The 26,580-nt window shown below is 41.8% G+C and overlaps 1 protein-coding gene across 2 annotated transcripts in view; it reads left to right on the top strand.

Annotated features, from left to right (window-relative positions):
* Positions 1-26,580, top strand: part of lama4 (laminin, alpha 4) — a 223,205-nt gene that overhangs the window by 44,511 nt on the left and 152,114 nt on the right. For both annotated transcript variants that reach the window (XM_085997349.1, XM_085997347.1), the window contains exons 3-10: positions 9,931-10,058; positions 10,993-11,073; positions 13,070-13,284; positions 18,137-18,237; positions 19,566-19,746; positions 20,118-20,204; positions 23,561-23,712; positions 24,955-25,065. In XM_085997349.1, coding sequence (XP_085853475.1) covers positions 9,931-10,058; positions 10,993-11,073; positions 13,070-13,284; positions 18,137-18,237; positions 19,566-19,746; positions 20,118-20,204; positions 23,561-23,712; positions 24,955-25,065 — 1,056 coding nt within the window. The remainder of the gene's footprint in view (positions 1-9,930; positions 10,059-10,992; positions 11,074-13,069; positions 13,285-18,136; positions 18,238-19,565; positions 19,747-20,117; positions 20,205-23,560; positions 23,713-24,954; positions 25,066-26,580) is intronic.

Below are 26,580 nucleotides of genomic sequence, written 5' to 3'. Positions count from 1 at the left end.
TGGTTTAATGGCTTCGATATCCTGGCTGTTTGTTATTTATGAAATTTAATTGTCCTCATTCTGGCTTGATGGCTACTGTGAGCTGTTACCGATTATGTATGCAGAAACTTAATGGCCTCGATTAGGCCCATTCTGACTTGATCTGTTCCAAGGTGAATGAATGCATATTCTGTGTTTACCTAGTTGTCTGGCTTCACAAAGTTTTTCACAGATTCATGCATTTTAGGTTTCGTTTCAGGTTTTGAAAAATGCCTGCCTTTTTGCAGCGCCTTGCTTTTAAAATCCTGTACTTTTGGTCACGAGGTTGCAGAAGCCATTTTGGATACCCTTTTTAAATAACCTGTCCATACAGGGTCTCTTTATCCATAACTTTTGGGGAATGTGGGAATTTTGAGAACCCTACACTCCCCCCTGTTGATACTAAACTCGCTTTAAGTATCATCCTGACAAGGTGAGCAAAATTCCCGACCCTCCATAGTCAATCTTCCCCTGTAATTACCTATCTATGATCCCACGACACATGCATTTCCCATTTTGTAAAAATGTAGTGTACATAAGCATACATAGACAGATTACAGGCGTTTACACACATCCAAGCATGGAGGAGATCCAACACCCCTGCACCACTTGGTACACATACATCTTTATTAACATAACAAATCGAAAAAGCCTTTATTTACCAGTTTACAGTTTTCTTCGTCTCGCCTCATCTCGTCTCACCTGCCCGTTTGTGGCCCCATATGCCCTGTGTCTTTTCGAATCGGGTCTCATCCTCCTCCCGCGTTCAGCCCTCGGTGTAGTAATGGGCGTCCTTGGTGTTTAGCGGCGCAGGGAGCAAGAACAGAGCCCGCCACGAGGCCAGGGCACGAGCGAAGAGCAAGCGGCCAGAGCAGGGTCCCTTTATCCATAACTTTTGGAGAATGTGGGAATTTTGAGAACCCTACACACCCCCTGGGTTCTAGACACCAGACTTAGGTACAGGCGGCGATACAGAAAATCGAGTAGACAACTGGTTCGGTGCAAGAAAACCGTAATGTGGGAATTTTGAGAACCCTACAGCCCAACTATCGTCAGCTGCTTCATCAATGACTTGCCTTCCACCATAACGTCAGAAGTGAGGCTGTTTGCTGAGGATTGCTCAGTATTCAGTTCTATTTGCTGTTCCTCAGATAATGGTGCAGTCCATGCCCGCATGAATAAGAGGACCTGGATAAATTCCAGACTTGGGCTGATAAGTGGCAAGTTACATTCATGTGACACACCAGGCAATGACCATCTCCAACAAGAGAGAGCCTAACCACATGACATTTAATGGCATAACCGTCGCCATGTCCCATACCATCAATCTCCTGGAGGTTTCCATTGATCAGAAATTCAACTGGACTAGCCACATAAATACAGAGCAGGTCAGACGTTGGGTATTTTGCAGTAAGTAGGTCACCTCCTGACTCCCAATTGCCTTTCCCCAACCTACAAGGCACAAGCAAGGAGTTTGACGGAATACTCTCCAGCTGCCTGGATGGGTGGAGCTCCAACAACACTCCAGAGCTAAACACCATTCAGGGTAAAGCAATCCGCTTGATCAGAACCTCATCCACTAGCCTAAACCTCCATTGTATCTGTAGTGTGTACTATCTGCAGGATGCACTGCAGCAACTTACCAAGCTGCTTCAGTCACCACCTAGAAGGACAAGGGCAGCAGGTGCATGGGAATACCATCACCTCCAAGTTCCCCTCCAAGTTACATGCCATCTTGACTTGGATATTTATCACCATTCCTTCATCGCCGTTGGGTCAAATAGTGGAGCTTCCTACCTAACAAAATTGTGGGAGTACTTTCATTACACTGACTGCAGCGGTTCAAGAAAAAGGCCAATCACCACCTTCTCAGGGCAACTAGGGATGGGTAATTACAGCCCGAGAATTAATTTTTTAAAAGATATAGACGAATCTGTTAAATTTGTTTATTCAGGAGACAGAGCATATTGAATAACACAAGTAATGAATCCAAACATTACAACAGATCAAGCACTAGAATTTATTTCTAGAGGAATAGAATTGAAAAGTAGAGAAGTTACGCTAAATTGTATCGAACCTTGGTTATGTTGTGTCTGTGTATAATAAGACACAGACTGCAGGAGAACGGTACAACAGGTTTTTACTCAACGTGGATCACACTGGAACTGAACTGTACAGATTACTACTCAGTGCTATATACAGGTGTGGTCACTGCTGGTACTGCAGTATACATGAGCTGTAAAAGATAGTTCCCCCCTTAAAGGTATATACATTACAATTCCTCCCCTTTTAGATTAACAGTACCATAACACTCATTTAACAATTAAATATCAAACTAATTACAATTAACACTTTTAACATGCAACATTAGCTGAAAATAGTCTATTTATATATTCAGTCTTTGGGGAGGCTTCCTGATCCTTTCTGGATAGCGCCTTTCCCGAGTGTCTTGCTCTTGGTGCGGAGGCGATTCTGGCCCCCTGTCGTCGGTTGGTTCATCAGCTTCCGATGCTACTGTTTCTGGGGTAGATGCGACCTGTACGTCGGGTTCATCACCAGGTACGTATGGGCGAGGCATGGGGTTGACTTGTTCCTGTGACTCTAGGATCTGGTCAGCATGGCGTCTCACGATGCCCTCCCCAATGTCCAATGTGTACATTACTGGACCCTGCCATGTGCATATCGTTCCTGGCTGCCATTTTTCTGTTCGGTAGTCGTGGGCCAAGACTGGTTGCCCTACATTGAAGCTCCTTGTTGGCTTCTCATGGATGTGCTGGAATTGCTTACTCTCAACATCTCTTCGTACGTTTGGTCTGAGCAAATCCAGGCGAGATCTTAACCTTCAGTTAAAGAACATCATGGCTGGGGCCTGGTTGGTGACTGCATGTGTCGCTTTCCGGTAGGCGAACAGGAAATTGTCCACCTTGTGCTGCAGCGGAATTTTGTCATTCTACATAGCCTTTATTGCCTTCTTAAAGGTTTGTACGAACCTCTCAGCCAATCCATTTGTGGCTGGATGATACGGGGCGGATGTGTAATGCCTTACCCCATTCTTTTTCAAGAACCTCCTGAACTCTTCGGACACAAACTGTGGTCCGTTGTCGGAGCAAATCTGTTCTGGCAAGCCATTCCTGGCAAAAATGGTCCGTAGGACTGCAATAGTTTTCTCTGTGGTGGTGGAGTACATTTTGAGGACCTCAGGCCATTTCGAGGGCGCATCCACGGCTATTAAAAACATTGAGTCCATGAATGGACCTGCAAAATCAATATGCACCCGTTGCCATGGAGATGAGGGCCACTCCCATGGGTGTAGAGGGGCCGGTGGTGGTGCATTTTGGACTTTCTGGCATCCTGAGCAACTCTTGGTCAGGTCCTCGATTTGTTTATCGATTCCCGGCCACCACACATAAGCCCTGGCTAGGCTTTTCATTTTTACCCCTCCCAGATGACCCTCATGAAGCTCATTGAGCACTCTGTCCCTTAACTAGGGTGGAATTACCACTCGGGATCCACACATCAAGGTCCCCCCGGCACACTGACAGCTGTTCTCTCCTTGTCGAGAATGCTGGCAACAGTGAGTCGCCATGTGCTGGCCATCCTTTCACCATCAAATCATATACCCGAGACAGTGTCGGGTCATTTCGGGTTTCCTTTTCGATACAAGCGTTAGTTACCGGTAGGTATTCAACTATAGTCGAATGGAATATTTCGACAGGATCCACTGCTGGTGCTTCCTCCGCAGTAGGCAGTGGCAGGCGTGATAGCCCATCAGCATTTCCATGCTGTTTCGTGCCCTTATATTCAATCTAATAGTGGTGCGCCCCTAGAAAAAGTGACCATCTTTGTAGTCGTTGCGCAGTCATCATCGGAACGCCCTTCTTCGGATTAAAAATGGAGACAAGAGGCTGGTGATCCATCAGCAAGGTGAATTTCTGCCCGTGCAGATAGTGATTGAACTTTTTCACTCCCCACACTAGGCTGAGGGCCTCCCTGTCAATCTGGGCGTAGTTACGCTCAGCTGAGGTTAGTGATCGTGACGCAAAGGCTATTGGCCTCTCTGAGCCATCTGAGAATTTGTGCGACAGCACCGCTCCAATGCCGTAGGGTGACGCATCACATTCCAACCGAATTGGTAATGCTGGGTTGTAACGGGCCAATACCTCTTTCGATGTGATTAGTGTTTTGCTCTTCTGGAAAGCTCGTCTACATTCGTCACTCCACTTCCATGGCACCCCAGTTTGCAGTAGGGTGTTCAGTGGGTGTAGTATTGTAGACAAATTTGGCAAGAACTTATGGTAGTAGTTTACCAGCCCGAGGAACGACCTCAGTTGTGACACATTTTCCGGTGCTGGAGCCTTGACTACTGCCTCAATCTTCTCTGGGGACTTATGTAACCCCTCTTTATCGATAATGTGGCCACAATACGAGATCTGTTTTCTAAAAAAACTCACATTTGGGGCGGTTAGCTCGGAGCCCTTATTCCTGCAATCTAGTGAGCACCTGCTCCAGGTTGGCAAGGTGATCACTGTCATTTTCGCCCGTGACCAGGATGTCATCCAAATAACACTGGGTCCCTGGGATCCCTTGCAGGACTTGTTCCATTGCCCTCTGCCAAATAGCCGGAGCTGATGCTACCCCGAATACCAGCCAGTTGTATTGGTAGAGACCTTTATGGGTGTTGATTGTGAGGTATTATTTTGATGTTTCTTCTACCTCCATTTGCAGATACGCCTGGGCCAGATCAATCTTAGTGAAGCGTTTCCCTCCAGATAGCGAGGTGAAAATATCTTCAATCCGCGGAAGTGGATATTGTACGGTGTAAAGGACTGGGTTCACTGTTACCTTAAAGTCTCCACAGATGCGAACCTTCCTTGGTTCCCCAGGCGTGCTGCTCAACGACTTTTTCATCACAGGGACGATGGGTGTAGCCCACTCGCTCCAGTCTACCTTGGACAGTACACCTAAACGTTCCAGACTCTCCAGCTCTGCTTCGACGGCTGGGCGGATCGCATAAGGTACCGGTCTGGCCTTAAAAAATTTTTGGCTTGCGTTTTCTTCAATTTTAATCGTTGCTGTCATGCCTTTTAGTGTTCCGAGTCCTTGCTGGAACACTTCATTCGCGTCAGTTAGGATCTTTGACAGTCACCCAGGTGTGACGTCGTCATCCTTTTTGTCAGCCACAGTCAGTGCCTGTATGGAATGCCAATCCAGTTGTATTTTCCGGATCCATTCACGTCCCAGTAATGGTGGTCATCCATCTTGTAATACATACAGGTCTAGTTTTGGTGTTTCCTTACCGTTATATATAACGGTCACCCTTATTTTTCCTTTGGGGTAGACTTTTTGCCCCGTGTACATCTTCAAAATAATTTTTGTGTCTCTCAAGGGTATGTGTGAGAATAGCCGCTCGTAGTCCCATCAGTTTATGACTGTTAGGGCTGATCCTGTGTCCAATTCCATCTTTACCTGGACTCCTGCTATCTTGAGAGTGACCCAAATGGTTCGGTGATCCTCCATTGTGATCACATTATGTAGTTTCAGACAACTCAGTTCCCTGCTTTCGGAGTCGTTATCACTCTTTTGTTCATCTGAACTATTCTCCGTCATCTTATGTACCTTCTTGTACTTTTCTTTGGTAGGTTTCTTATTGCTGGTTTTCTTTCCCGACCTGCAGACTCGTGCTATGTGTCCTACTTTTCCACACTGTCTGCACACTTTGTCTTTGAACCAGCAATCATTCTGGTCGTGTGTTGTTCTGCCGCAGCGATAGCACTTCTCTGTTCCATATGCCATTTTGTTTGTGCCATATTCTTGCGGTCTCTGTTGTATCTCTGCAGCGCCCCGTGCTGTTGCTTCATATGATACCGCAATGCTTAAAGCCTTTTCCAGCGTAAGGTCCTTTTCAGATTAAAGCCGTTTCTGGGTTCCTTCACTTTGAAGCCCACACACAAACTTGTCCCTTAAGGTATCTGCCAGTCCCGCTCCAAACTGGCAGTGTTTCGATAGTTTGCGCAGTTCTGTTAAATAATCAGCATTGCTTTCATCCTTATGCTGGTTCCGTTTGTGAAACTTGAATTTTTCTGCTATCAGCAGCGGTGTGGGTTTTAAATGTTCCTGTAGTATCGTTACTACATCTTCAAAACTCTTTTCCATTGGCTTCGTTGGGGTTACTAGATTTCGTAATGAACCATACGTCTTTGCACCCATTAAATTTAACAATACCGACGCTTTCTTGTCACCTGACACCTCATTTGCCTTGCAGTATACCTCTATTCGTTCGACATATGTAGTCCAATCTTTGACTTCATTGTCAAATGCGGTGATACTGCCACTCTTTGGCATTTTGGGTGTGGTTTAAAATGGCGTCTCCCAATGGCTTAAAATGGCGTCTCCCGTGCTTTCCTTCCTCCCCCGCTGCTGCCAACGCCGCTCCCGGCAGTTCTCATGGCAATGGCAGCGCCCTGTAGGTTTCGCGCGCTTCTCCTGCGCTGCTGCCAACGCCACTCTCGGCAGACCTCGTGGCAATGGCGGCGCCTCGCGGGTTTCTGCGCGTCTCTCTCTCCCTCTCTTCGACGCTGCTCGGCCGCTGAACACCGGCTGCGCCCTGTGCACTCTACCCTCTCTCTCTCTCTCCCCCGTCGACGCTGCTCGGCCCTTTGCTGTGCCGCTCGGTCGGGCTCCAGCCCGCCGCTGTCCGGGAAGGGTCTGCGCACTACCTGTTGCCAGCCCGTTTCGCTGGACCACCTTGACTGGAAAGCCAAGCCTGGCTCTCAACAGCCTCCCCCGCAATTCTTGAGTCTCTGCTTGATGACTGGGCGGTTGCCCGTGGTCGACGCCCGAGTCTCTGGCCTTGACTTCCAATCCACTGATCTCCAGGAACGAATCCCCGGGAGGTGATGCAGAGTTGCAGGTAGGTTCGAACTTGCCTTGTCGCCAATGTTGTGTCTGTGCATAATAAGACACAGACTGCAGGAGAATGGTACAACAGGTTTTTACTCAACGTGGATCACACTGGAACTGATCTGTACAGATTACTGCTCAGGGCTATATACAGGTGTGGTCACTGCCGGTACTGCAGTATACATGAGCTGTAAAAGATATTTCCCCCCTTAAAGGTATATACATTACAGGTTAGACCACACTTGGTTGCCATATTATAAAAAGGATATAGAGGCATTGGAGAGGGTGCAACAAAGATTTACAAGGATGATACCAGAAATGCGAGGTTATACCTATCAGGAAAGGATGAATAGACTGGGTCTCTTTTCTCTTGAAAAGAGAACGCTGAGGGGTGACCTAATAGAGGTCTTTAAAATTATGAAAGGTTTTGATAGAGTAGGTACAGAGAGAGTGTTTCCACTTGTGGGGAAGAGCATATCTAGAGGCCATCAATATAAGATAGTCACCAAGAAATCAAATAGGGAATTCAGAAGAAACTTCTTTTCCCAGAGAGTTGTGAGAATGTGGAACTCGCTACCACAGGGAGTGGTTGAAGCAAATAATATAGATGCATTTAAGGGGAGGCTAGATAAGCATATGAGGGAGTAGGGAATAGAGGGTTACGCTGATAGAGTTAGGTGAGGAAAGACTGGAGGAGGCTCGAGTGGAGCATAAACACTGGCATGGACTGGTTGGGCTGAATTGCCTGTTTCTGTGCTGTATATATTATGTTCTAGGAATGGCTAGATTCCTAACTAAAGGACTGAGGTCGAGTCAGTCTATCAAACAAATGATGTTTAATACTAATCAACAGAGTTTAACACGAAAACACAGGAGAACTACATTACAGGTCTGTACTCTTTGCTGGCTCCACGAGGACTGGCTAGGGCGGCTCCCCAGCCTGACGTCATGACGTCATCACGTTTTCCCACCGCTGGAGGATCACGTGATCAACGTGATGACATCATCGCGTTTGTTCTCATTCTTAAAGGGACCGCGCTATGTACATGCAATGATATGAACAAAGATACAGATTCATTCTGTAGCTAATAATTTGTTAAAGATAATTATGCACATTAGATCAGAGTCCCCCTGGTGGCTCCGCCACAATGTAATCCTATGTAATCAAAGCATTTTCTGTATATACCATTGATATAACCAAACCAAACATGGGGAATAGAATTGTTTGGAAGATTGAAGTAAAAGAGTGGTGAATTCATCCCACAATGAGGTGATACAGCATGTAGTGATGCCGTGAAATCAGAGAGGATGTGACAACTTCCTAAAACAGTGTAAAGAATTCTTAGGTTTTTTGTTGTTATGGAAATGCCTGTTGTAAATAGTCACATCATCTTCCTTGTTGACAGTGTGGTTGTTAAGAGAACATACTTGTTTTTCATCAAATTTTTTTGTGTGAAGTTGAAGGAAATATCCTTGCTAGAGTTTAACCATGATTCACCAAAAAAACAAATCTTTCAGGCTGAAAAAACCAGGGCAACCAAGCGGAAACTCCAGGCCCATATTCCCACACATATGAGGTCATAATAAAGCACCAGTACCATTGGCAGTTCATTTCATCTATCCCACCCTAAATAAAGTGAAAATGCATTTTGGTAGATAAAACGTATTAACCTGGTCACATCACCAGAATATGTCATGGCGGTTGCTGTGCTTTTGTTCCAGTTGTATGTTAAAATGATACCTGACTCATGCATGATATAAGTACAATATTAAGCATTATGAGAAGCCAAAGTGATCTTTGTTAAATGGCACTGCAGATAACCCTGATTCATGAAGTTCTAGGTTTAAGAATCAGTGCTACTGATACAAACTGATCCACTATCTTACCCCCATCACATTATAATGATTTGAAATGCTGTCCACTATCTTTATAATATGTCAATAGCTAGAAAAAAACTTACAAAATGGACCATGGCATAAACAAGAGTCCATTTAATTTCCATAGATATGCTCTGTGAATTCGATCACTGTGCTATGCAATAGAGTATTTATTTTCTGACTATCAAAAGACTATTAATGAAAAAGCAACTTTTACCATCAAATCAATAATCTGCAATAAATAAAACACTTTTATAATCTCTACAACAATTAATTTTTCAACTCAATGCTTTATTTTTTTCTGTACAGCATTTGTAAAAGCTCCCATAAGACTTCAAATGTTGTATACAAGAAAATAAAGCACTGCACCAACAGATTAATTGGCTCAGTAATGAAGACTCCTTTACACAACAAAGATAATTTCACAATTACAAGTATCAGGACTCTACTGTTGAAGTGTCGACAGATGGAGACTTTGATCTGGATAAACTGAGGAGCTGTTAATGCTGCTATTGAAATCAAGCAAAATCAGCAGCCCTCTGACAAGCACATTATAACTGCCATCACACTTCAATGGGGAGCAATATAATCAGGGCAACATCTAGGGGTCATTCGTGGGATAGGTTACTTGTCACCTTAAAGGAGCGTAATTTTCAGCTGAAAGTGGGAAACCTGTTTTATTCGTTCTGTTTGCAAACAGAAAACTGATTACGTAAATTGGACTAAAACGGGTTATCATATATCTTGCACATGATAACGTTGGGATACATTCCTTTGTCCCTCCACAAACTAAAAAAGTTTGCCAAATATTTTTTTCTCAACACAGCGTGCCTTTATGGTTGCATGGTCTCACTGAATCTGTACCAATGCTGGAAGAAGGTTGCTTACAAAGAAAGCAAATGTACTTAACAGAAACATAACCCTGTAAAAATAAGCAGCCGGAAATCTGTACATCACATGCATCAGACACTCTTACTGGTATTACATGAATCATTTATTCATGTTGGTTTGAAAATGTCAACTTAAAATAAATATTGCAAAGGGAAAAGTTACTTTCGCTGCTTTTGGAACTCGATTGCTATCTTTTACCCAGTAAATGATGAAATCTGAATAATTTATCACTTTGTATTTCAGGACTGTCAGAATAACACAACCGGGGACCACTGTGAAAAATGTCTTGACGGATATATTGGTGATGTCGTCCAGGGCCATTATAAATCTTGCCAGCCGTGTCCTTGCCCTCTAAGTGTACCTTCAAACAAGTAAGTTGGAAAAAGCAGAGATTTATTAACTGCAGTTCTACATTTGTTGGATGCATCAGAAAGTGCTGTAGTCTGTAGTAAATAACCTATGTAGAGTAGATCTGATGTATGTAATGAAAGAATCAAATAAAATTTCATGTAGGTCTCGGGACTGAGAAGGTATTTTTGTACTCACATAGCATGTAAGGCTGTTTGTTTTTAGACCTTCCAAACACCAAAGTTCACGTAAGCTTGTTTAAGATAAACAAGTGAAGGCCTGCATAAAAATGGCACAGAAAGGAATGAAGCATTAACATGTTAAGCAATCATATGTGAACTTCATCAATTGGAAGTCCCACCCTATAGAACTGACCATCGCCTGGTAGGAATTAAGAATTGAATTTTACAGGTACTGAATTCAGGAGATAATAGCTGTATATTGGTTTTGAAAAGGGTAATATTGAATCCTGTGTGACAGTGGGACTTCAGTGAGCCAGAGTGGTCTCATTTGTATATCCTTATTTTCTGTATTGTAAAGTTCCACTCTTGTGTCCTTGAAGTAGTCTCAGATCAAATGGCAAAGTTTATGTTTTGAAGTGTTTCCATGTAAGGCAAAGATGGCAATAGAAAACTTGAAAATTATTAAAGCGCTATTTTCAGTTTCTAGACTTTGAGATGTAAGTGAAGAGATTCTAATTTGTAATGATCAAATCAGTTATAAATAGCTTGTTTAATATAGAAGAATTATTGCCCTTTGTTTCCTTATAAAGGAGTAGTTCACCAAAGTAGCGTTACACTGATTTCACATATTGATAAGTGCAGCCATTGAATATCATAATATTAATCCTGGTCTAATGTAACATAGAATATGGCCAGAATGGGGGGAAAAACTTTAAAACTGCTATAAACAGAAAATTATTACATTTTGTTTTGTTTTTTTCTTTCCATTTTTCAGTTTTGCTGTTTCCTGTATGATTAAAGCCAACAAATTGCGTTGTCTTTGTCAGGAAAATTATGCTGGACGCAGATGTGAAAGGTCAGTATTTTTTCTTTTGTTCTTTTCATTAAATTTTATGTGATAGTAAAACTGTATTTTAAAATCTGGGAGCTCCACAGGGCTTGCTGGATTCATATTGTTGAACTGTCTAGAGGTTGGAATATCAGTGGTGCTGCCTCACGTATTATATAGTATTACATAGTATTTGCAGCACAGAAACTGGCCATTCGGCCCAACAGGTATGTGCCAGTGTTTATGATCCACACGACCCTCCTCCCGCCTTCCATCATCTCAGATGCTGCCTGACCTGCTGAGTATTTCCAGCTTTTTCTGAACATATTCTTTTATTCCTTTCTCCCTCATGGGCTTATCATGTTAAACTTGGATTTGGATTGTCCAGTCAATTGGCTGGATATTTTTGGTTCTGACTTATTGGGGGAAATTGTTATCTTCACTGCATGGGTGGTAAACTGATGGAGTGGATCGCATGTTGTTATAGAAAAAAAACTGGCAGAAGGGTCGAGAACCAGAGGACACAGATTTAAGGTGATTGGCAAAAGAACCAAAGGCGATGTAAGAAAAAGCTTTTTTACGTAGCGAGTGGTTAAGATCTAGAATGCACTGCCTGAAAGGGTGGTGGAGGCAGACGCAATCTTATCTTTCAAAAAGGAGTTGGATAAGTATCTGAAGGAAAACATTTTGCAGGGCTACGGGGAAAGGGCAGTGGAGTGGGACTAGCTGAGAGTTGGCACGAGCTTGATGGGCTGAATGGCCTTCTTCCGTGCTGTAACCGATCCATGATTCTATGATTCTATGATTATATAGCACCTTTTATGACCACAGGGCATCCCAAAGCACTTTACAGCCAATTAAGTACTTTTGAAGTGTAGTCACTGTTGTAATGTAGGAAACGCGGCAGTTAATTTGTGTACAGCAAGCTCCCACAAACAGCAATATGATAATGACCAGTTAATCTGTTTTAGTGATGTTGAGTCTTGCTTGCATTCGCTTGCTTTTCATTTCCAATTCAAATGAAAATTGGGCAGATTATTTAATGGGGGGGGGTGGGCGGGCGATCCACTCGGTCAGTTTGCTGCTCAAGCAGTGAAGATGACAATTACCCTCAATGATTGGAGAATTTAGACCTGAATATCCAATATCCTGCTGCATCTAGGAAGTGTAAGTTAGAGTGGGTGAATTCCATGTCAAATCAGGTACAGAAAGCAAAATAAAGAGAGTGTAAGAAATATTGGATTAAGAGAGAGAGAGACAGAAAGAAAAGGTAAAAAAATAAATTTAATATTTTATTTTATTTTTATCTCCAACAACAATTAAAACCTGAAGGAATGAGATGCCACACTTTTAATAGTAACTTTTCGGTGCCAGAGTGGTTGACTGGCAGTAATTAACACTTATGACATTATTGAAAGGGTACTTAGACTGAAATGGACAAGCCCCAGCTTTCTGTGGTGAGTTTAGTTTGTAACTACCATGCAAATACAGGAACTTCATGCCATTCAATTCATTTGAATGGGGACCCAGACAGCGAGATGGCATTTTCGCGAAGCTAACAAGGAGTGGCACATCTTGGACAGCAACTTTTTGATTTCTGCATTTAATTGCGCATCTTCCCTCACCTGAAGTTGCTGTGGCATTTGGCATTTGCGCATAAATAACAGTGAGCGCTAATAGCCTCGCCATTATTTTGATCGCAATTTTTGGGCCAAAATCATTTTATTCCACATATTCTGGAGGTAGGCTATGAGAACATTGTCTTGGTAGTGTAGAGGGAGCTTTACCTTACATGCAAACCATATTGTAGTTGGCCTGGGAGCACTTCATGATGGCATTCAGTACAAAAGTAGAAAATGTTCCATTTCCCAGTAATGGCAATCCTCATTTTAATAAGACCAGCCTCAAAAAATGCAAAAGAGTTTAACAAAGTAATTATCTCCCAAATATGGAAGACCACATCTGTATCACAAAAAAAGGAAATGCATTGTTTGTGGTTTAAAAGGATGCTTGTTTATTCCAGATGTGCACCTGGCTACTTTGGAACACCTTTGCTCTTCGGAAGCAGTTGCAGAAAATGTAACTGCAATGGTAACTCCGATCCCAATCTAATATTTGATGACTGCAATGAGGTAACTGGGTATTGCCGCAATTGTCTGCGAAATACAACAGGTACCCACTGTGAACGCTGTGCTCCAGGTTACTATGGAAATGCCATCAATGCTAAAAACTGCACAGGTGTGTACATCCATTTAAATAGTTGTTCAATATGCATAGTAACTTCCAAATGCAGTTGCAGACCTTCAGAGTGAAACAGAATGGACAATAAACATTTTTAATCCATTTAGTTCCAAGTTAGTAATGTGTGCTTAATTACCAAAAGTGATGTGTATGTATGGGCCAAATGAGAAAAGCATCATTTTAGAAATTAGAGTCTGATTTTCTAATAAGGAAAATGAACACACTTTCAGGCTCAGAACATAAAATTCCACAACTGTGTTTAGATTTAGAATTTTAGTATGCTGATTACTGTTCTCGTCCTTTTAAGAAAATAAACCTCGATCTTTTTCCCCCTCTAATGGCCTTTTCCCAATCATTTTGTCTGAGGATGCTTAATATAATTCCTAGTAGAAGTGAGGTACTAGTTATGAGCTTTAAATGGTAAGTAATATGATCAAGGAAAGTTTCCTTGTGGAAATATGGTGAGAACATATGGTGAGAACACTATGTGAGGGGAGCAACAATCAAGGGAGCTAGTCATACTCTATGTGAATAGCCAGGGACCAAAGCGGCACTATTAAGTATTCATATAGGAAACTATAAGGGTGACTTGGATTCCATTGTGATTAGTTCCCTAACTTTTCATCTCTGTGCCCGAATATGAATCTATCCCCATGCTGAGCTGAAATTTTTAAAAAACATTTTTAAATGCTCATTCATTTTCGCCAAACCAACTGGATAACCTGCTCATACAACCTGTCAACCGTAATGTTAAAGCCTTTTTGTATTATCAAGGAAAAACATTTACCATTATATCATTCATTTAAATAATGTAACCCAAGTCAACAGCTATTTCTACACAAATGAATATTTAATTAAACTGTTTTAATTCATTGCAAATAAACATAACGTGTGATAGATGATTGGATACAAAGCTGGGTGGGAATGTAAGTTATGAGGAGGATGCAAGGAGGCTTCAAGGGGATATAGACAGGCTAAATGAGTTAGCAAGAACATGGTAAATGGAATATAATGTGGAGAAATGTGAAATTATCCACTTTGGTAGGAAAAATAGAAAAGCAGTGTATTTTTTAAATGGTGAGAGATTTGGAAATGTTGGTGTTCAGAGGGACGTGGGTGTCCTTATACATGAATCACTGAAAGTTAACATGCAGGTACAGCAAGTAAGTAGGAAAACAAATGGTATGTTGGTCTTTATTACAAGAGGATTTGAGTATAAGAGTAAAGACATCTTACTGCAATTATATAGGGCCCTGGTGAGACCACACTTGGAGTATTGTGTACAGTTTTGGTCTCCTTACCTAAGGAAGTATATACTTGCCATAGAGGGACTGCAACAAAGGTTCATCAGACTGGTTCCTGAGATGGGGGGATTGTCCTATGAGGAGAGATCGAGTAGACTAGGCCTATATTCTCTAGAGTTTAGAAGAATGAGAGGTGATCTCATTGAAATATACAAAATTCTTACAGGGCTTTGCAGGGTAGAAGCAGGGAGGATGTTTCCCCTGGCTGGGGAGTCTAGAACCAGAGGCCACAGTCTCAGAATAAGGGGTCGGCCATTTAGGACTGAGATGAGGAGAAATTTCTTCACAGAGGGTGGTGAATCTTTGGAATTCTCTACCCCAGAAGGTTGTGGAGGCTCAATCGTTGAGTATATTCAAGACAGAGATCGAAAGATTTTTGAATATTAAGGGAATCAAGGGATATGGGGATAGTGCAGGAAAGTGGAAATGAGGTAGAAGATCAGCCATGATCTTATTGAATGGCGGACCAGGCTCAAAGGGCCAAATTGCCTACTCCTGCTCCTATTTATTATGTTCTTATGTTCTTATTCACTTAGTTCAATCAATACAGTTTCTCTTCATGCAATAATACAAAATAATAAAAGTTCTATGTTTCCCCACTTCTGAGTCTAGCAAAAGCTTGTCACTGTAGCTCTCTGAATGAAAACCTGACTGACTTTGTGTCCCTATCTTTTATCTCCCTGTGTTCATAACCTGAGGGGAAGGTCTAAGCTAGATAATCCCTGTTGAGTGCCTGGGACCAGGGACCTCCCACCACAATGCATTTGGGATATATATCAATTACAGAGACAGGCTAACAAATTGCTTACTATTTACAGTATATGGAGAAACAAGTTTAAAGCCTACCTCAACAACATTTTAATCACCTTTTGTGTGAGTACATATTACTTCACAACACAACCATTTCCAAATCCTTTCTGTGGAAAATAAATGATAACAAAATCCTGAAACATGATGTGTAATTTGAGATTTATTGTGGATACTCAGTCACAAATGATGTGGACCCTTTTGATTTGGACTGTGCCTTTGAAACTGCTCAAAAATGTAGTTCTAAGAATTAAAGCAGAGCCAATGGGAAGTTCAGCTGTGGAATTTTTAAAATACAAGACACTTTTGAAAATGATGTAATTCCTTTAATGCATACTCACAAAACCTCCTCGTCATTCACTTTGCTTTAGTTCAGTTTCTTCTGTTGAAAATCCTGTTTGAACACTGCCATAATGAATTCAATTCTAAAAATGCTCCCATGAGTACTCTGACCAAGATCAGAATCCCATCCCCTTTTCATATGCTCCATTACATTAGTGAATGGTCCAATTACACAATTTCAAACAACAGTTACAGTGGGAATTAAAAGCAGGTGGCACTTTCCCTAAAGTAGCTAGCATTCAGAAAACATTTCTAAAAAATCCTGAGAAAGAGAATCAAGATTGTTCAAGTGCTTTCATTTTAATAGATGGAGAATCATGGGGAGTGCACCATTGAGCTCCTAATATGTGCTGCTACCTGCAATTCTCCACACTGGGAGTGCACATTCAGAGAACTCACCCGTAATCATACATTTGGCTCAATTGGTCGCACACCCTCCTTTGTGTCAGAACTATGTGGATTAAAGCCCCACTCTAGGAATTGAGCACATAATTTAGGCTAACGTTTCAGTGCAGTACTGAGAGAGTGCTCCAATGTTGGTGCTTCTGTCGCTTGGGTGAGATTGCGGCCTGTCTGCTGATTCAGGTGGACATTAAAGATCCCATGGTACTATTTGAAAAATAATATTTCCAGTGTTCTTCCTTGGACCAACACCACCAAAAATATGAACTGAATTAAACTCATTATTGTTAGTGGGACCTTGTGTGCAATATAACTGCTGCATCCACCTACATTGCAACTGTTTGTTTCAAAATAATTAATTGTGAGATGCTTTGGGGCATCCTGAGAGAAGTGAAAAGTGCTATGTCAATGCAAGTCTTTCTAAATAATTTTAGATGCCTTGTAATGTGGCATTGCAGCAGATACAATAATCTAGAATTTGCTGGAAAGTTTTGGCCTAACTATGATGTCATTGGGCCTGAATTTGCGGTGGGATGGTCCTGGATCACGGAGACTTGCGCTCCTGGGCCTGCAGGTGTACGCCTGTGTAAAGGCCCACGTATCCCAGGGGCGCAGGCGGTTCACATGCGTCCCTGGGATCACGTGGGCCAGCCCAACCAATCAGAAAGGGGGATTCCCATTATGCTTATGAGAATTCCATTTACGTACAGAATCCCCATAAGCTTAATAGGAATCACCCAAAAAATATATTTTAACAGCACTGCAATAAAAAAAAATCATTACATGTTTAAAATTAATTAAAATACAATTTGATTAAACATTTAAAACAAAAATTTAATTAAAAAAAAAATGTAAGCATTTTTCAAGGGGCCAAAAATAACACAAACTAATTTTCCAGGTTTTTGAATGTTAAATGATTTAATAAATTTTATTTTAACATTTATTTTCACCCTTACGCTGGTAAAAGAAGGCCTTGCACCTGCTTTTACCAGGCGTAAGAGTTTCACGGGCATTTGCTGGGCAAGAGTTGGGCAAATAGCCCAACTCTCCGCCAGCGAATGTCCAATTCCTGGGGATGCGGAGGATCTGTCAAGAAGATTCTTAACAGATCACAAGTTCCGGGTTTTCGCGTATGCGCAGCGCATGTGTAAACCCGAAACTTGCGGGGCACTTACAGCCGCTACGCACCGTACGCAGTCATAGGCCCTGTAAAACTTGGGCCATTATGTTTTTGGTGCAAGGAAATTTGCACATCACTGATTTGCACTAGTTTTACACTGAAACATTTGTACAAGCGACCCTCATTCTCCACCCCCACACATTCCGAAGGACTAAGCAACTAAGCAGCTAGACTGCCCTTCTTAATGGCCATACCCCCAGTTCTGTGGCCCTGGAGATGGAGCACGCGGTGTCCGCCGGTGCGCTTGAGTATTTCCGCGACCAGTGGGTGCCACGGGGACTGGAGTGCATCATCAACCCGGAAAACCAAATTTTAATTTGATTTGTTAAGTTTTAGTTGAACTTTTGTTCATTTACAGTCCAATTTGGTTTTTTTTTGGGGGGTCCAAACTAAAAGAGTACCCCCAGTTCTGCATAATAATGGAGAGGAAGGGGAGTAGGAAAGGCAAGAGGGGCTCTGAGAACCAGGCGCAATAATAAAAGATAACAGTCCACTCATTACTCCTATTGGCGGCACTGTATTTGCACTTATTTTATGCTGGATTTTATGTTAAAGCGTAGGCAAATGATCTGTGCAGGAAATTTGGCCACAAGTTCTTGGCAGGATGTTTGGCCAGTGTAAATTTGAGTGTAATTTCAGTGTAAGTACAATTCAGGTTAACTCTGGGCTAATGTCTGCTATCGCAGAAGCTTGTTTTTCATGAATATGCAGCATTCAAGTGCCTCAAATGACTCAAAAGTTGCCAGTTCTCCATTAATCGATGTAGATTGTAAATTACTTCAGAATTAAAAAAGATATCTCTGTTTTTTAAAAGACTGCTCCTGTCAGAAATGTGGCACGAATGAGTGTGATCATGTAACCGGACAGTGTCGCTGTAAGCCAGGAGTAGCGGGAGCCTTCTGTGACCACTGTGAGGTGAGTGTATCAAATCATGTTTGGACCATTGGGTGTGATAATATAGGATAACTATTCAATCTCCCATGGCATTGCAGGTGGAGTCAAGGCCAAGGACAGTTTTCAAGTCAAGCAGGGTTAGAGGGCTAGGAGATAATTGGAGTCAAATAGGAGAAATGGGAGGAGGGGGAGAGAGGAGGTGAGTTTGGTGAGGAGGAGATGTGCGGAGAAGGAAAGATGAGGGGTCAAAGGGAGAGGAAAAGGGGAGGAGAATATGGGAAGGCGAATGGGAGATGGAAGACAGGGAGGGGTGAGGGAGAGAGGAAATGGGAGGAGAGGTGGATGATAAGAGGTAGGCTGGAAGGGAGGAACAGGAGAGAGATGCAGTGGAGCAAAGGCCTAGAAATTGTGGGGTATGGGTTCCCTTCGCTGGATCGGACACAGAATTTTCTTCAACATGTAGGGGAGAGGCGTCCAACATGTTTCATCAGACCCAGATAATCCTCTCATTGGGAAAGGAGGTCTGGACAGAAGGCCCACTTTCCTGCCCTCTGGGGGGGCAGTGGTGCAAGGGGTGCATTGAATCTAAATGGGGGCAAAGGAAGGTTGCTTTGGCTGAGAGCAGAGTACTTCCTACATACCATTTTACTACCACAAAACAGTGGTTCATGTCCGAGTCATTTAGGTGTGGTTGTGCTCATAAAAGTTACTCATGCTTCTGAGTTCCATTTCTCCTAAAATGTTGGCACTGAGGGTATTTAATTTTTTTTTGGTGCTTTTTTTATAATTCAGGCAAAGAGGAGGTTTCAGTGCTCACCAAATGAAGGGATAATTGTAAAGCTTAATTGAAGGTACCTCCAACTGACTGGAGGCCAGGGGATGGGGGGTAAGACAGTACAGTGAGGCTGTCCCACTGTACATCATGGGTTAGATAATGTGACCCTCACAGAATCACCTACAGAATGTTGCAACCACTCACCATTTTTAATATATCATAGATTGACAAATTAAAGGGCTGCCAATTTTGGGGAAAAAATCATTTAACGCTGAAAGCGTTTTAAATTAAGGCCCCTTTGTATCACATAATGGCCATAGGTATAGAAAAAATGTAACATTGTTGGACTTCTGTATCCTAAATCATGTTTGCTACTGTCCAAATGGAGAGTAACATCACTGAAGAAAATGAGTCCAAGTAGTGTTTCATAGAAAATAGTTGAAACAATTGGATCAGGAAATACCCTGCACAAAATTACCGCTTTTTTTAAACAAAAAATCTAGCTCAGGTTAATAAATTCAAAACTACAGTATCAGTGTTTTCAACTGTTTTATATTTGTTTCCTTCTTTGCAGATTGGTTACTATGGATACAGCAGTTGTTCTGGATGTTTGAGATGTGAGTGTGCTCTAGCTTCCAAGGATGAATATTGTGACCCTTTGAGTGGACGGTGCACATGCTTACCCGGAGTCACAGGCAGGCGCTGTGACCGGTGTCTGTACGGCTTCTGGAACTACGGACTGAATGGCTGCCAGAGTAAGTTCAATGCACTAAATTTAGGCGAAAGAGAGAAAGAGAAAGGCTTTAATGGAAATACCAATGGGCAAAAAAAACAAGAGAAGGAAGGAAGTAAAAAAGGAGAAAGAAAATAGTTTAAAGTGAGCTCTTGTAGAAGCAGTTCAAAAGTAATCCATTGTGTGAAGCTCATTGAGATATCTTGATCCGATAAGGTTCTGTGTATTTGCAAGCATTATTATTAACTCATACAGAAACAGAACTTAATATATTTCATTGCACTGTTTAATAAAGATGTTGCATGCATTTCTTAGTCCAAACAAAATAATTCTGATAAAGCCCATAATCACACATTATAGTTTCAGAAATGCACTTGTTTCTCTCATCTGCAGGGTGCGAATGTGAAGGGCACTGTGACAGTGAGACAGGAGAATGCCTGTCAGCACCCACTGAGTCCCCAACTGACTGCTCAGTTGTCAGTAAGTACCTTCATTCAGCTAAGCCCTTCAACTATAATTCCAGATGACCCCACTGAACCCTGGCTGTGCTTTCCTACAACTTTGTTAAGTTAAAATAGGATAACTCATGCCATCTCTGCTTCTGCAGCCAGTGACAACCCGCAATACAACTGTGTGGCTCCTTTTCCAGTGAATTCTATTGGCTTGGCACTTTCAGAACTGATCCACCAATCATGACATTTGGTCGTGTACTTAAATAAGTGATGTGATTATCCCAACAATTATCTACGCCTGAAATTCATACACCTCTTTTCAGGCCCAAGCCATTCTTTATACTGAAGCCAGAAATCTATTCCAAGCACGGCAAATATGTAATGAGGCCAGTGTGGGTGTCTCAAAAATTCTAAGCCATTTAAAGTAAAAATTATACAGTCATAGTCTCAAATAAGAGAATATGAAATACAGAAGCTTGGCAATTACAGATATCAGTATTCAAACATTTGAATGCTTGTTAAATGTCTGTAAGGAGTTTGTCAAGTGCCTAAAGAAAGGGTTGGGTTGTATTTTTCCAAAAGTTCCCCAAAAGAAATGCTACTGATTAATAATGACTAGAGTGTTTTATCATTTGGCATATAGTAACAAAAATATATTTTAAAAACTTTTACACTGAATTGAAAATATTGAATATTTTGCAGCTTATTTTTAGACAATCTGTACTTTATAAAATGTTTGCATTAGTTCAAGGAGAAAATACAGCATAAAGCCATATTTATCCTTTTAGTCTTGCCATAGAGAGTTGACCTTCGCTTTGTGTTTTTCTTAACTACATAGCTTACATTTGGAATTCACCACAAAGGGGACTGTAACTATAACCCCTTGTCTTGCTATTCTAATGCTCCAGTAACACTGCACCAAGTTTTCCAGTGCATTTCTCATGAACTGGCAAACAAGTGTACTGCTTGCTAACACTATTCTTGAATCAGGTAAAATAGAACTCTATGCATACATACTAAACAGGGACTTGCCATTCTGTTCATCGGACTCTAGCTGCTGGAGAAATTTCTTATCTTCTAACATTAGAAGGTCAAATGCGGATGCTGTGCAAGTACGTTTCGACGTTATGGGGCTGATAATGTGATCGCAGCTACACAGTGCTGGGAGTGCAGCTCCAGAAGCACTCCATGTACTGGGCCCACAAAGGAACTGAACTCACCCCATAATGTGAGGTCAGCTCAATATAATATTTAACTTTTGCTTCAAGAGCATTGCTCAAGATGTACTTGGAGAGTGCCTGGTTTGTGGGGTGGTATTTCCAGCTCCGCAGCCTGTAAGCAGCTGTTGACTCCTTCAGAAGAAAGCATTTTCTTGGGGTGGGGGTGGGGGGGAGGGGTGGGAAAGGTGAAAGGAGCATGGTGGCAGAGGAAATCAGTCTCTTAAGGCCCAAAAGTCCAATAGGAGACAAACTGGGAGATCTGGTAATAGGTCACAGTCGCCCATTAAAAAGAAATTCTGCAGACCCTCCCTTGCTGCTCAAACACTCCAGTCATATTAGGGTAAGCAGGCCTAATTACAATATATACAGGGGCCTCAATGAGCCTTGTGCACACTTTCTCTGCAGGCTCCAAGCCGCTATGTCCCAACCAACAGAATTGGGGCACATTAGGTACATTGGCTCAGACCTTTGCACCCAATTAAACAGAGATCCTGCACCTGATAATAAGGGAGCAGGCACCTACTGCGCATCAACTGTTTTAAGTTTAACATTTGTTTTGCAGGCTGCAATATAACTGCACCCTACACACAGTGGCAGCTGTGGGAAACATTGTCATGTAGGTGGGCTTGATACTAACACTAAACTGCCCATTTCTCAAAAATGAATAGCATTATCATGCATGTTTGGCATTAAAGTGGTGCAAAAACATATCCCACATTACTGGCAAATGTGCAGCATAACTGGGGCAATAGGCAGAGGCCCATCTGTCACATTGATGAAGCAGAAGGAGGAGTTCCCTGTCTCCATCACCTGTAGTTATGGTAATGAGCTGGCCAATATAGGGGTGCGCCAAGAAGCTGGTGGAAAGTTTTGCTGGAACCCCCACTCCCAACTGGAGGATCTGAGGGAAACCTGCCAGCAAGCTGAAGAGGACCCCAAAAAATAAGCACAAAATGTTTTAACTATTCACCCAGGGAACCTTTAGCATTGGGACCTTTTGCTGCTGTTCTCCTCTGTGCCCAGGTTGCTGATCTGCAGTCCGCTAACGTGAAGCTCTGTGCTGCAAGTTCTAATGCATAAAATTTACCCTTATCATTAAATGTCAGGTGCTCTACAATGTTTAGTAACCATTTTAGCTTATGGCTTAGTATATTATCAGGATCATCATTATAAATAACTATATAATTTAAGTTAAATAATTGATAATACCTGTGATTCATGAAAAGATTTAGGATGACATCTGATCTCTTTGGATACTTCTCTTCAGTGGCCAGTAAAAGAACTATAAATAAATTTATTGTGGGCACAAGTCAGAGCAACAATGGATCAACTGCTAAATTCAGTCTAAACCAATGTTCAAACAATATATGCTGGATAGGGTTTTAGATCATTTATTAAATTTCTTTTCTTCTCCTTCCTTTTCCTGAAAGTCTTGACTGCTTGTTTTGGGCGTCCTCCACTACCTTGCCAATTATTCAAATGTGATTCGAGTTAGTGAGTGTTGCCGGGCTATTCAACTATAGTGGCCTCAGAGCAAACCACAATCTTGTTCTCACTTCAGATTCAATCATGCCTTTCAAACGGGAATAGGATAAGTACCTGAAGGAAAAAATTATTGCAGGGCTATGGAGAAAGGGCAGGGGAGTGGGACTAGCTGAAGTGCTCTTGCAGAGAGCCGGCACAGGCTCAACGGGCCGAATGGCCTCCTTCTGTGCTGTAACCATTCTATGATTCTATTCTAGGATTCAGTTGACATCAGCCTATGCTCATTTCCATTAAGATGCACTTGATAATGATGAAGACTGGGAGCCATGGCTGATTTTCCCCTCCCTAACCCAGGGATGCCGAACCCAATTATATTATTCCCATCACCAACCCAGGATAGATGAGCTAACTTACCCTAGAGTGGAGATCGAACCTAGCAAAGTCCTGGTCTGTATAACTGTATAATAAACATTCCTCTAGTAGGAGAGCCACATTCAAAAGGAAGAGGGGTTAGGGATAGACAACAATGTAGCCCTGGCTGTGTGGCCTGCACGCCCTTTGACCTTACAGTTCCATCACATTTGATAATGAAAAACAAGCTGAAAAAGCTCTGTGCTGTTGCTGATAACATTTTAATACAATTGCCTTTAATTGAGTATCTGTTCTATTATCTCAACAGGATGCGACAAGTGTATCTGGGACTTAATTGAAGACATAAAATTAGCAGGATCATCACTGGAAGAAGCTAAGTCCAGTGTTTTAAATGTTATCACCGGCGATGCCATTAATAACCGCTTGAAACAATTCAATTTCACAGCAATCCACTTCAACGTAAGTGCCAGCAGTAATAGTCAAATAGGGCTGAGACTCAGTCAGTCAGAAGTTTAGTAGTTTTTTGTGCTAATTAGGTATTTTATTACTGCTGTATCAGTGGGGTGTATAGTAGACTTGGAATTTATACCACATATAATTTTATAAGGTTTTAACATTTTTCCAACAGATGGGATTTGTTGAGTCTTAGAGTTGGCCAAATTCTATCTGTGAAAGGCAATCTGAGACAGAAAGGAGCACATGACTGAAGGAAATGGTGTAATGAACAGCACACACAATATAATTAAGCTGCTTAATGAAAAGAAGCAATCTTGAGGATTGAATTTACTGTTACAGATCCCCACCCCCACCCCACCCCACCCCATAGCTCACAAGCTGCCAATGCATTTCATTTTTTGGTAATACCTTTCTGTATTCTGATTGCTATTAATAAATCAGGTCTATTACTAGATGTAAATTTGTCCAAACCTTCTATACTTTTTGGCGCCATACTGGCAGGTACACCTGGGTCTCACCTACTGGTATCCTCCAGCACTGCCCCACCAGAGTTTGCAAAGTCAATGGGAAGCACCTCATTTGCATGGGGCTGGCAGGCACTCATGCCACCGCGGACGCCCAATTGCCCCATGCTACTGGAAACGCCAGTGCCTGGTTGCTACTATGTGGGGAGGGAGAGGGTACCCAGGCCCTCCACCTGGAGAACCTACGCAGCGCCTGCCCCAGCACAAGGGAGTCCCTAACCCCACATTATCGTACTGTATATGGTTGCCCTTGTAAAAGACAGAGAGAGGCTTCACTTCTTACAAGACCAACCAGATTTCCCAACTAATGATGACTTCGCATATTCGAGTCCTGGCCTTTTTTGAAGACATTCCAACAGACTCCTGCCAGTGTTACAACAGGGAATTCAACTCCCTTCTCTTTTGTTGCTGTTCCACTTTTGAGGATAATTTTGTGCTACAGACTGGTGAGAAGTGGAATGAAACTGGCCCTTGCCTTACTTAGGATGCTGAGTAATCATTATCTTTGGGCTGCATTGAAAGTTAGAGTTGGGTGGTTAAAGGACAGTGTTCAGACACACTACAACACTGAGCTTCTCACTACACATATTGCTTGCAACCATTGATACACCTGTTTCATCTAAAGAGTAATTGTATTAGAAAGTGTCCAATAAAATCTAAGGTTACAATGTTTATATCTTAGTACCAAAGTATTCACCATCTGTTATTTCTTACAATACAGACCCAGATTGCAGAGATGAGAAAACAATCAGAATCACAGAAACTTAAGATAGACGATATTGAAGCAGCAATCGTGAGCCTTATTTCTGATCTCAACATGCTGTCTGAAAAGGTGCATATCTTTGCTTTGACTTAAAGAGAACTTATTTTGTTGTAAAAATTACATATTTTGTTAAGTATATGAATTGAATCATACTAATGAAAGTAACTTCAAATGGTTCATAGGTTAATGCTCATTATGATACTAATCTTTGCAAATTTTCACTCAAACATATATCTTACATTTAATAGTTTTGCAAAATAGTCATGGCTTATATTCTTCTAATCTTTATAATCTCATTGAAATTAAAGGTCTGTAAGAACCTCATACTTGCTCACCAGTAAACTACATCTGCTAAGAAGGAACAAGCCAGATAGCTCTTGATTAGACTAGCCATGGGAGTACATCATACATACGTTTAAAGCAGTGCCAATGCAGTTTCTGGCAAGACTCAATCACAGACAACCTGCTCCAGAACTCTGCTGTCACATCATCCTATGTGCTGCCACTGCTTTATTTACCAAGACAAAATGAATGGGCAAATTAAGAACATGTTGCGAGGGGTAGAGTGGTTAATAATACTATGACAATCGTAAAAGGCAAAGTTGTTACCATAGTGATTAATGGTATTCAAATGATTCAGTAAAATCTCTGTGTCAGGAGCTCTCGTGTTCTATATTGCTGATTTATTTCTGCCATCCAGCTTTCTTATCTCATTTCCACCTTCAAAGGCAAAGCCACAACTGACTGCTGGCTGTCTGAGCAGCACCATCTATGACCACAATGCCATGATTTTCAGTGCTGTGATTTTCTAGCTCTGGATGATATGACTCCTTTAAATAAATAAATAAAACTAGCTTTTATTACACAACTGTGTAAAGAATGCAATAGCCTCTAGGCCTGAGCTCTTGCAGCTTGTTTGCTGGCTATAAACAGGGCCGTTGATTTATTGTGACTTATTAAGCCAAATTCCATTTTTGTTACTTGAGATAATAAGAGCTTTAGTGCTGGTTTTGGGGTTACATTCTGTGATTCTGTCTGTTTATAATTAGGCCACAGGTTTACAGTGACTGAAAAAATGTATTCTATATTTATTGCATGGGATGCCATGATTTTCAGTTGGCGTTTTGGGGATTGAATTCTGTCCAATTTTCAGTAAAAATTATAATTAGTGGCTTTAGCTTAAAGCAATATTAGATTGTGCCAGATATTTATTATTTATGCTCAAAAGCCTATTATTATATGTGGAGATCAGCAAACGAAAGGGTAGAAATTGGCATTCGTTTTGCTCATTTTCAGGCATATAACGAGTGCAACATACACCAACTTTTTGGCATGAGTTCCTGCTCCCAATCTGCGCCGGTGGCATGGCTGCTGCCATATTGGTCCTTGCTATTTTTGGGTGTCCCTGGTGGTCACCTGAAATTAGCGATGGATCAATATAAATATGCAAAGAAGGGCACTGTGCCTCTTTCAGGAATCTTCTGCAAAGTTTGTGAAAAACTATGCGCCGTGCATAGTTTTTCCAATTTTACAGCTGGCTAACCAATCGTACTTAAAGAGACCGCTGGAGGCCACTGAAGGAAT

Source organism: Somniosus microcephalus, chromosome 9 (assembly GCF_052327205.1).
Source record: "Somniosus microcephalus isolate GS21.2 chromosome 9, FLI_Smic_1.0, whole genome shotgun sequence".
In the NCBI taxonomy this organism is placed as follows: Eukaryota; Metazoa; Chordata; class Chondrichthyes; order Squaliformes; family Somniosidae; genus Somniosus; species Somniosus microcephalus.
This window is presented reverse-complemented; position numbering and strand designations above follow the sequence as displayed.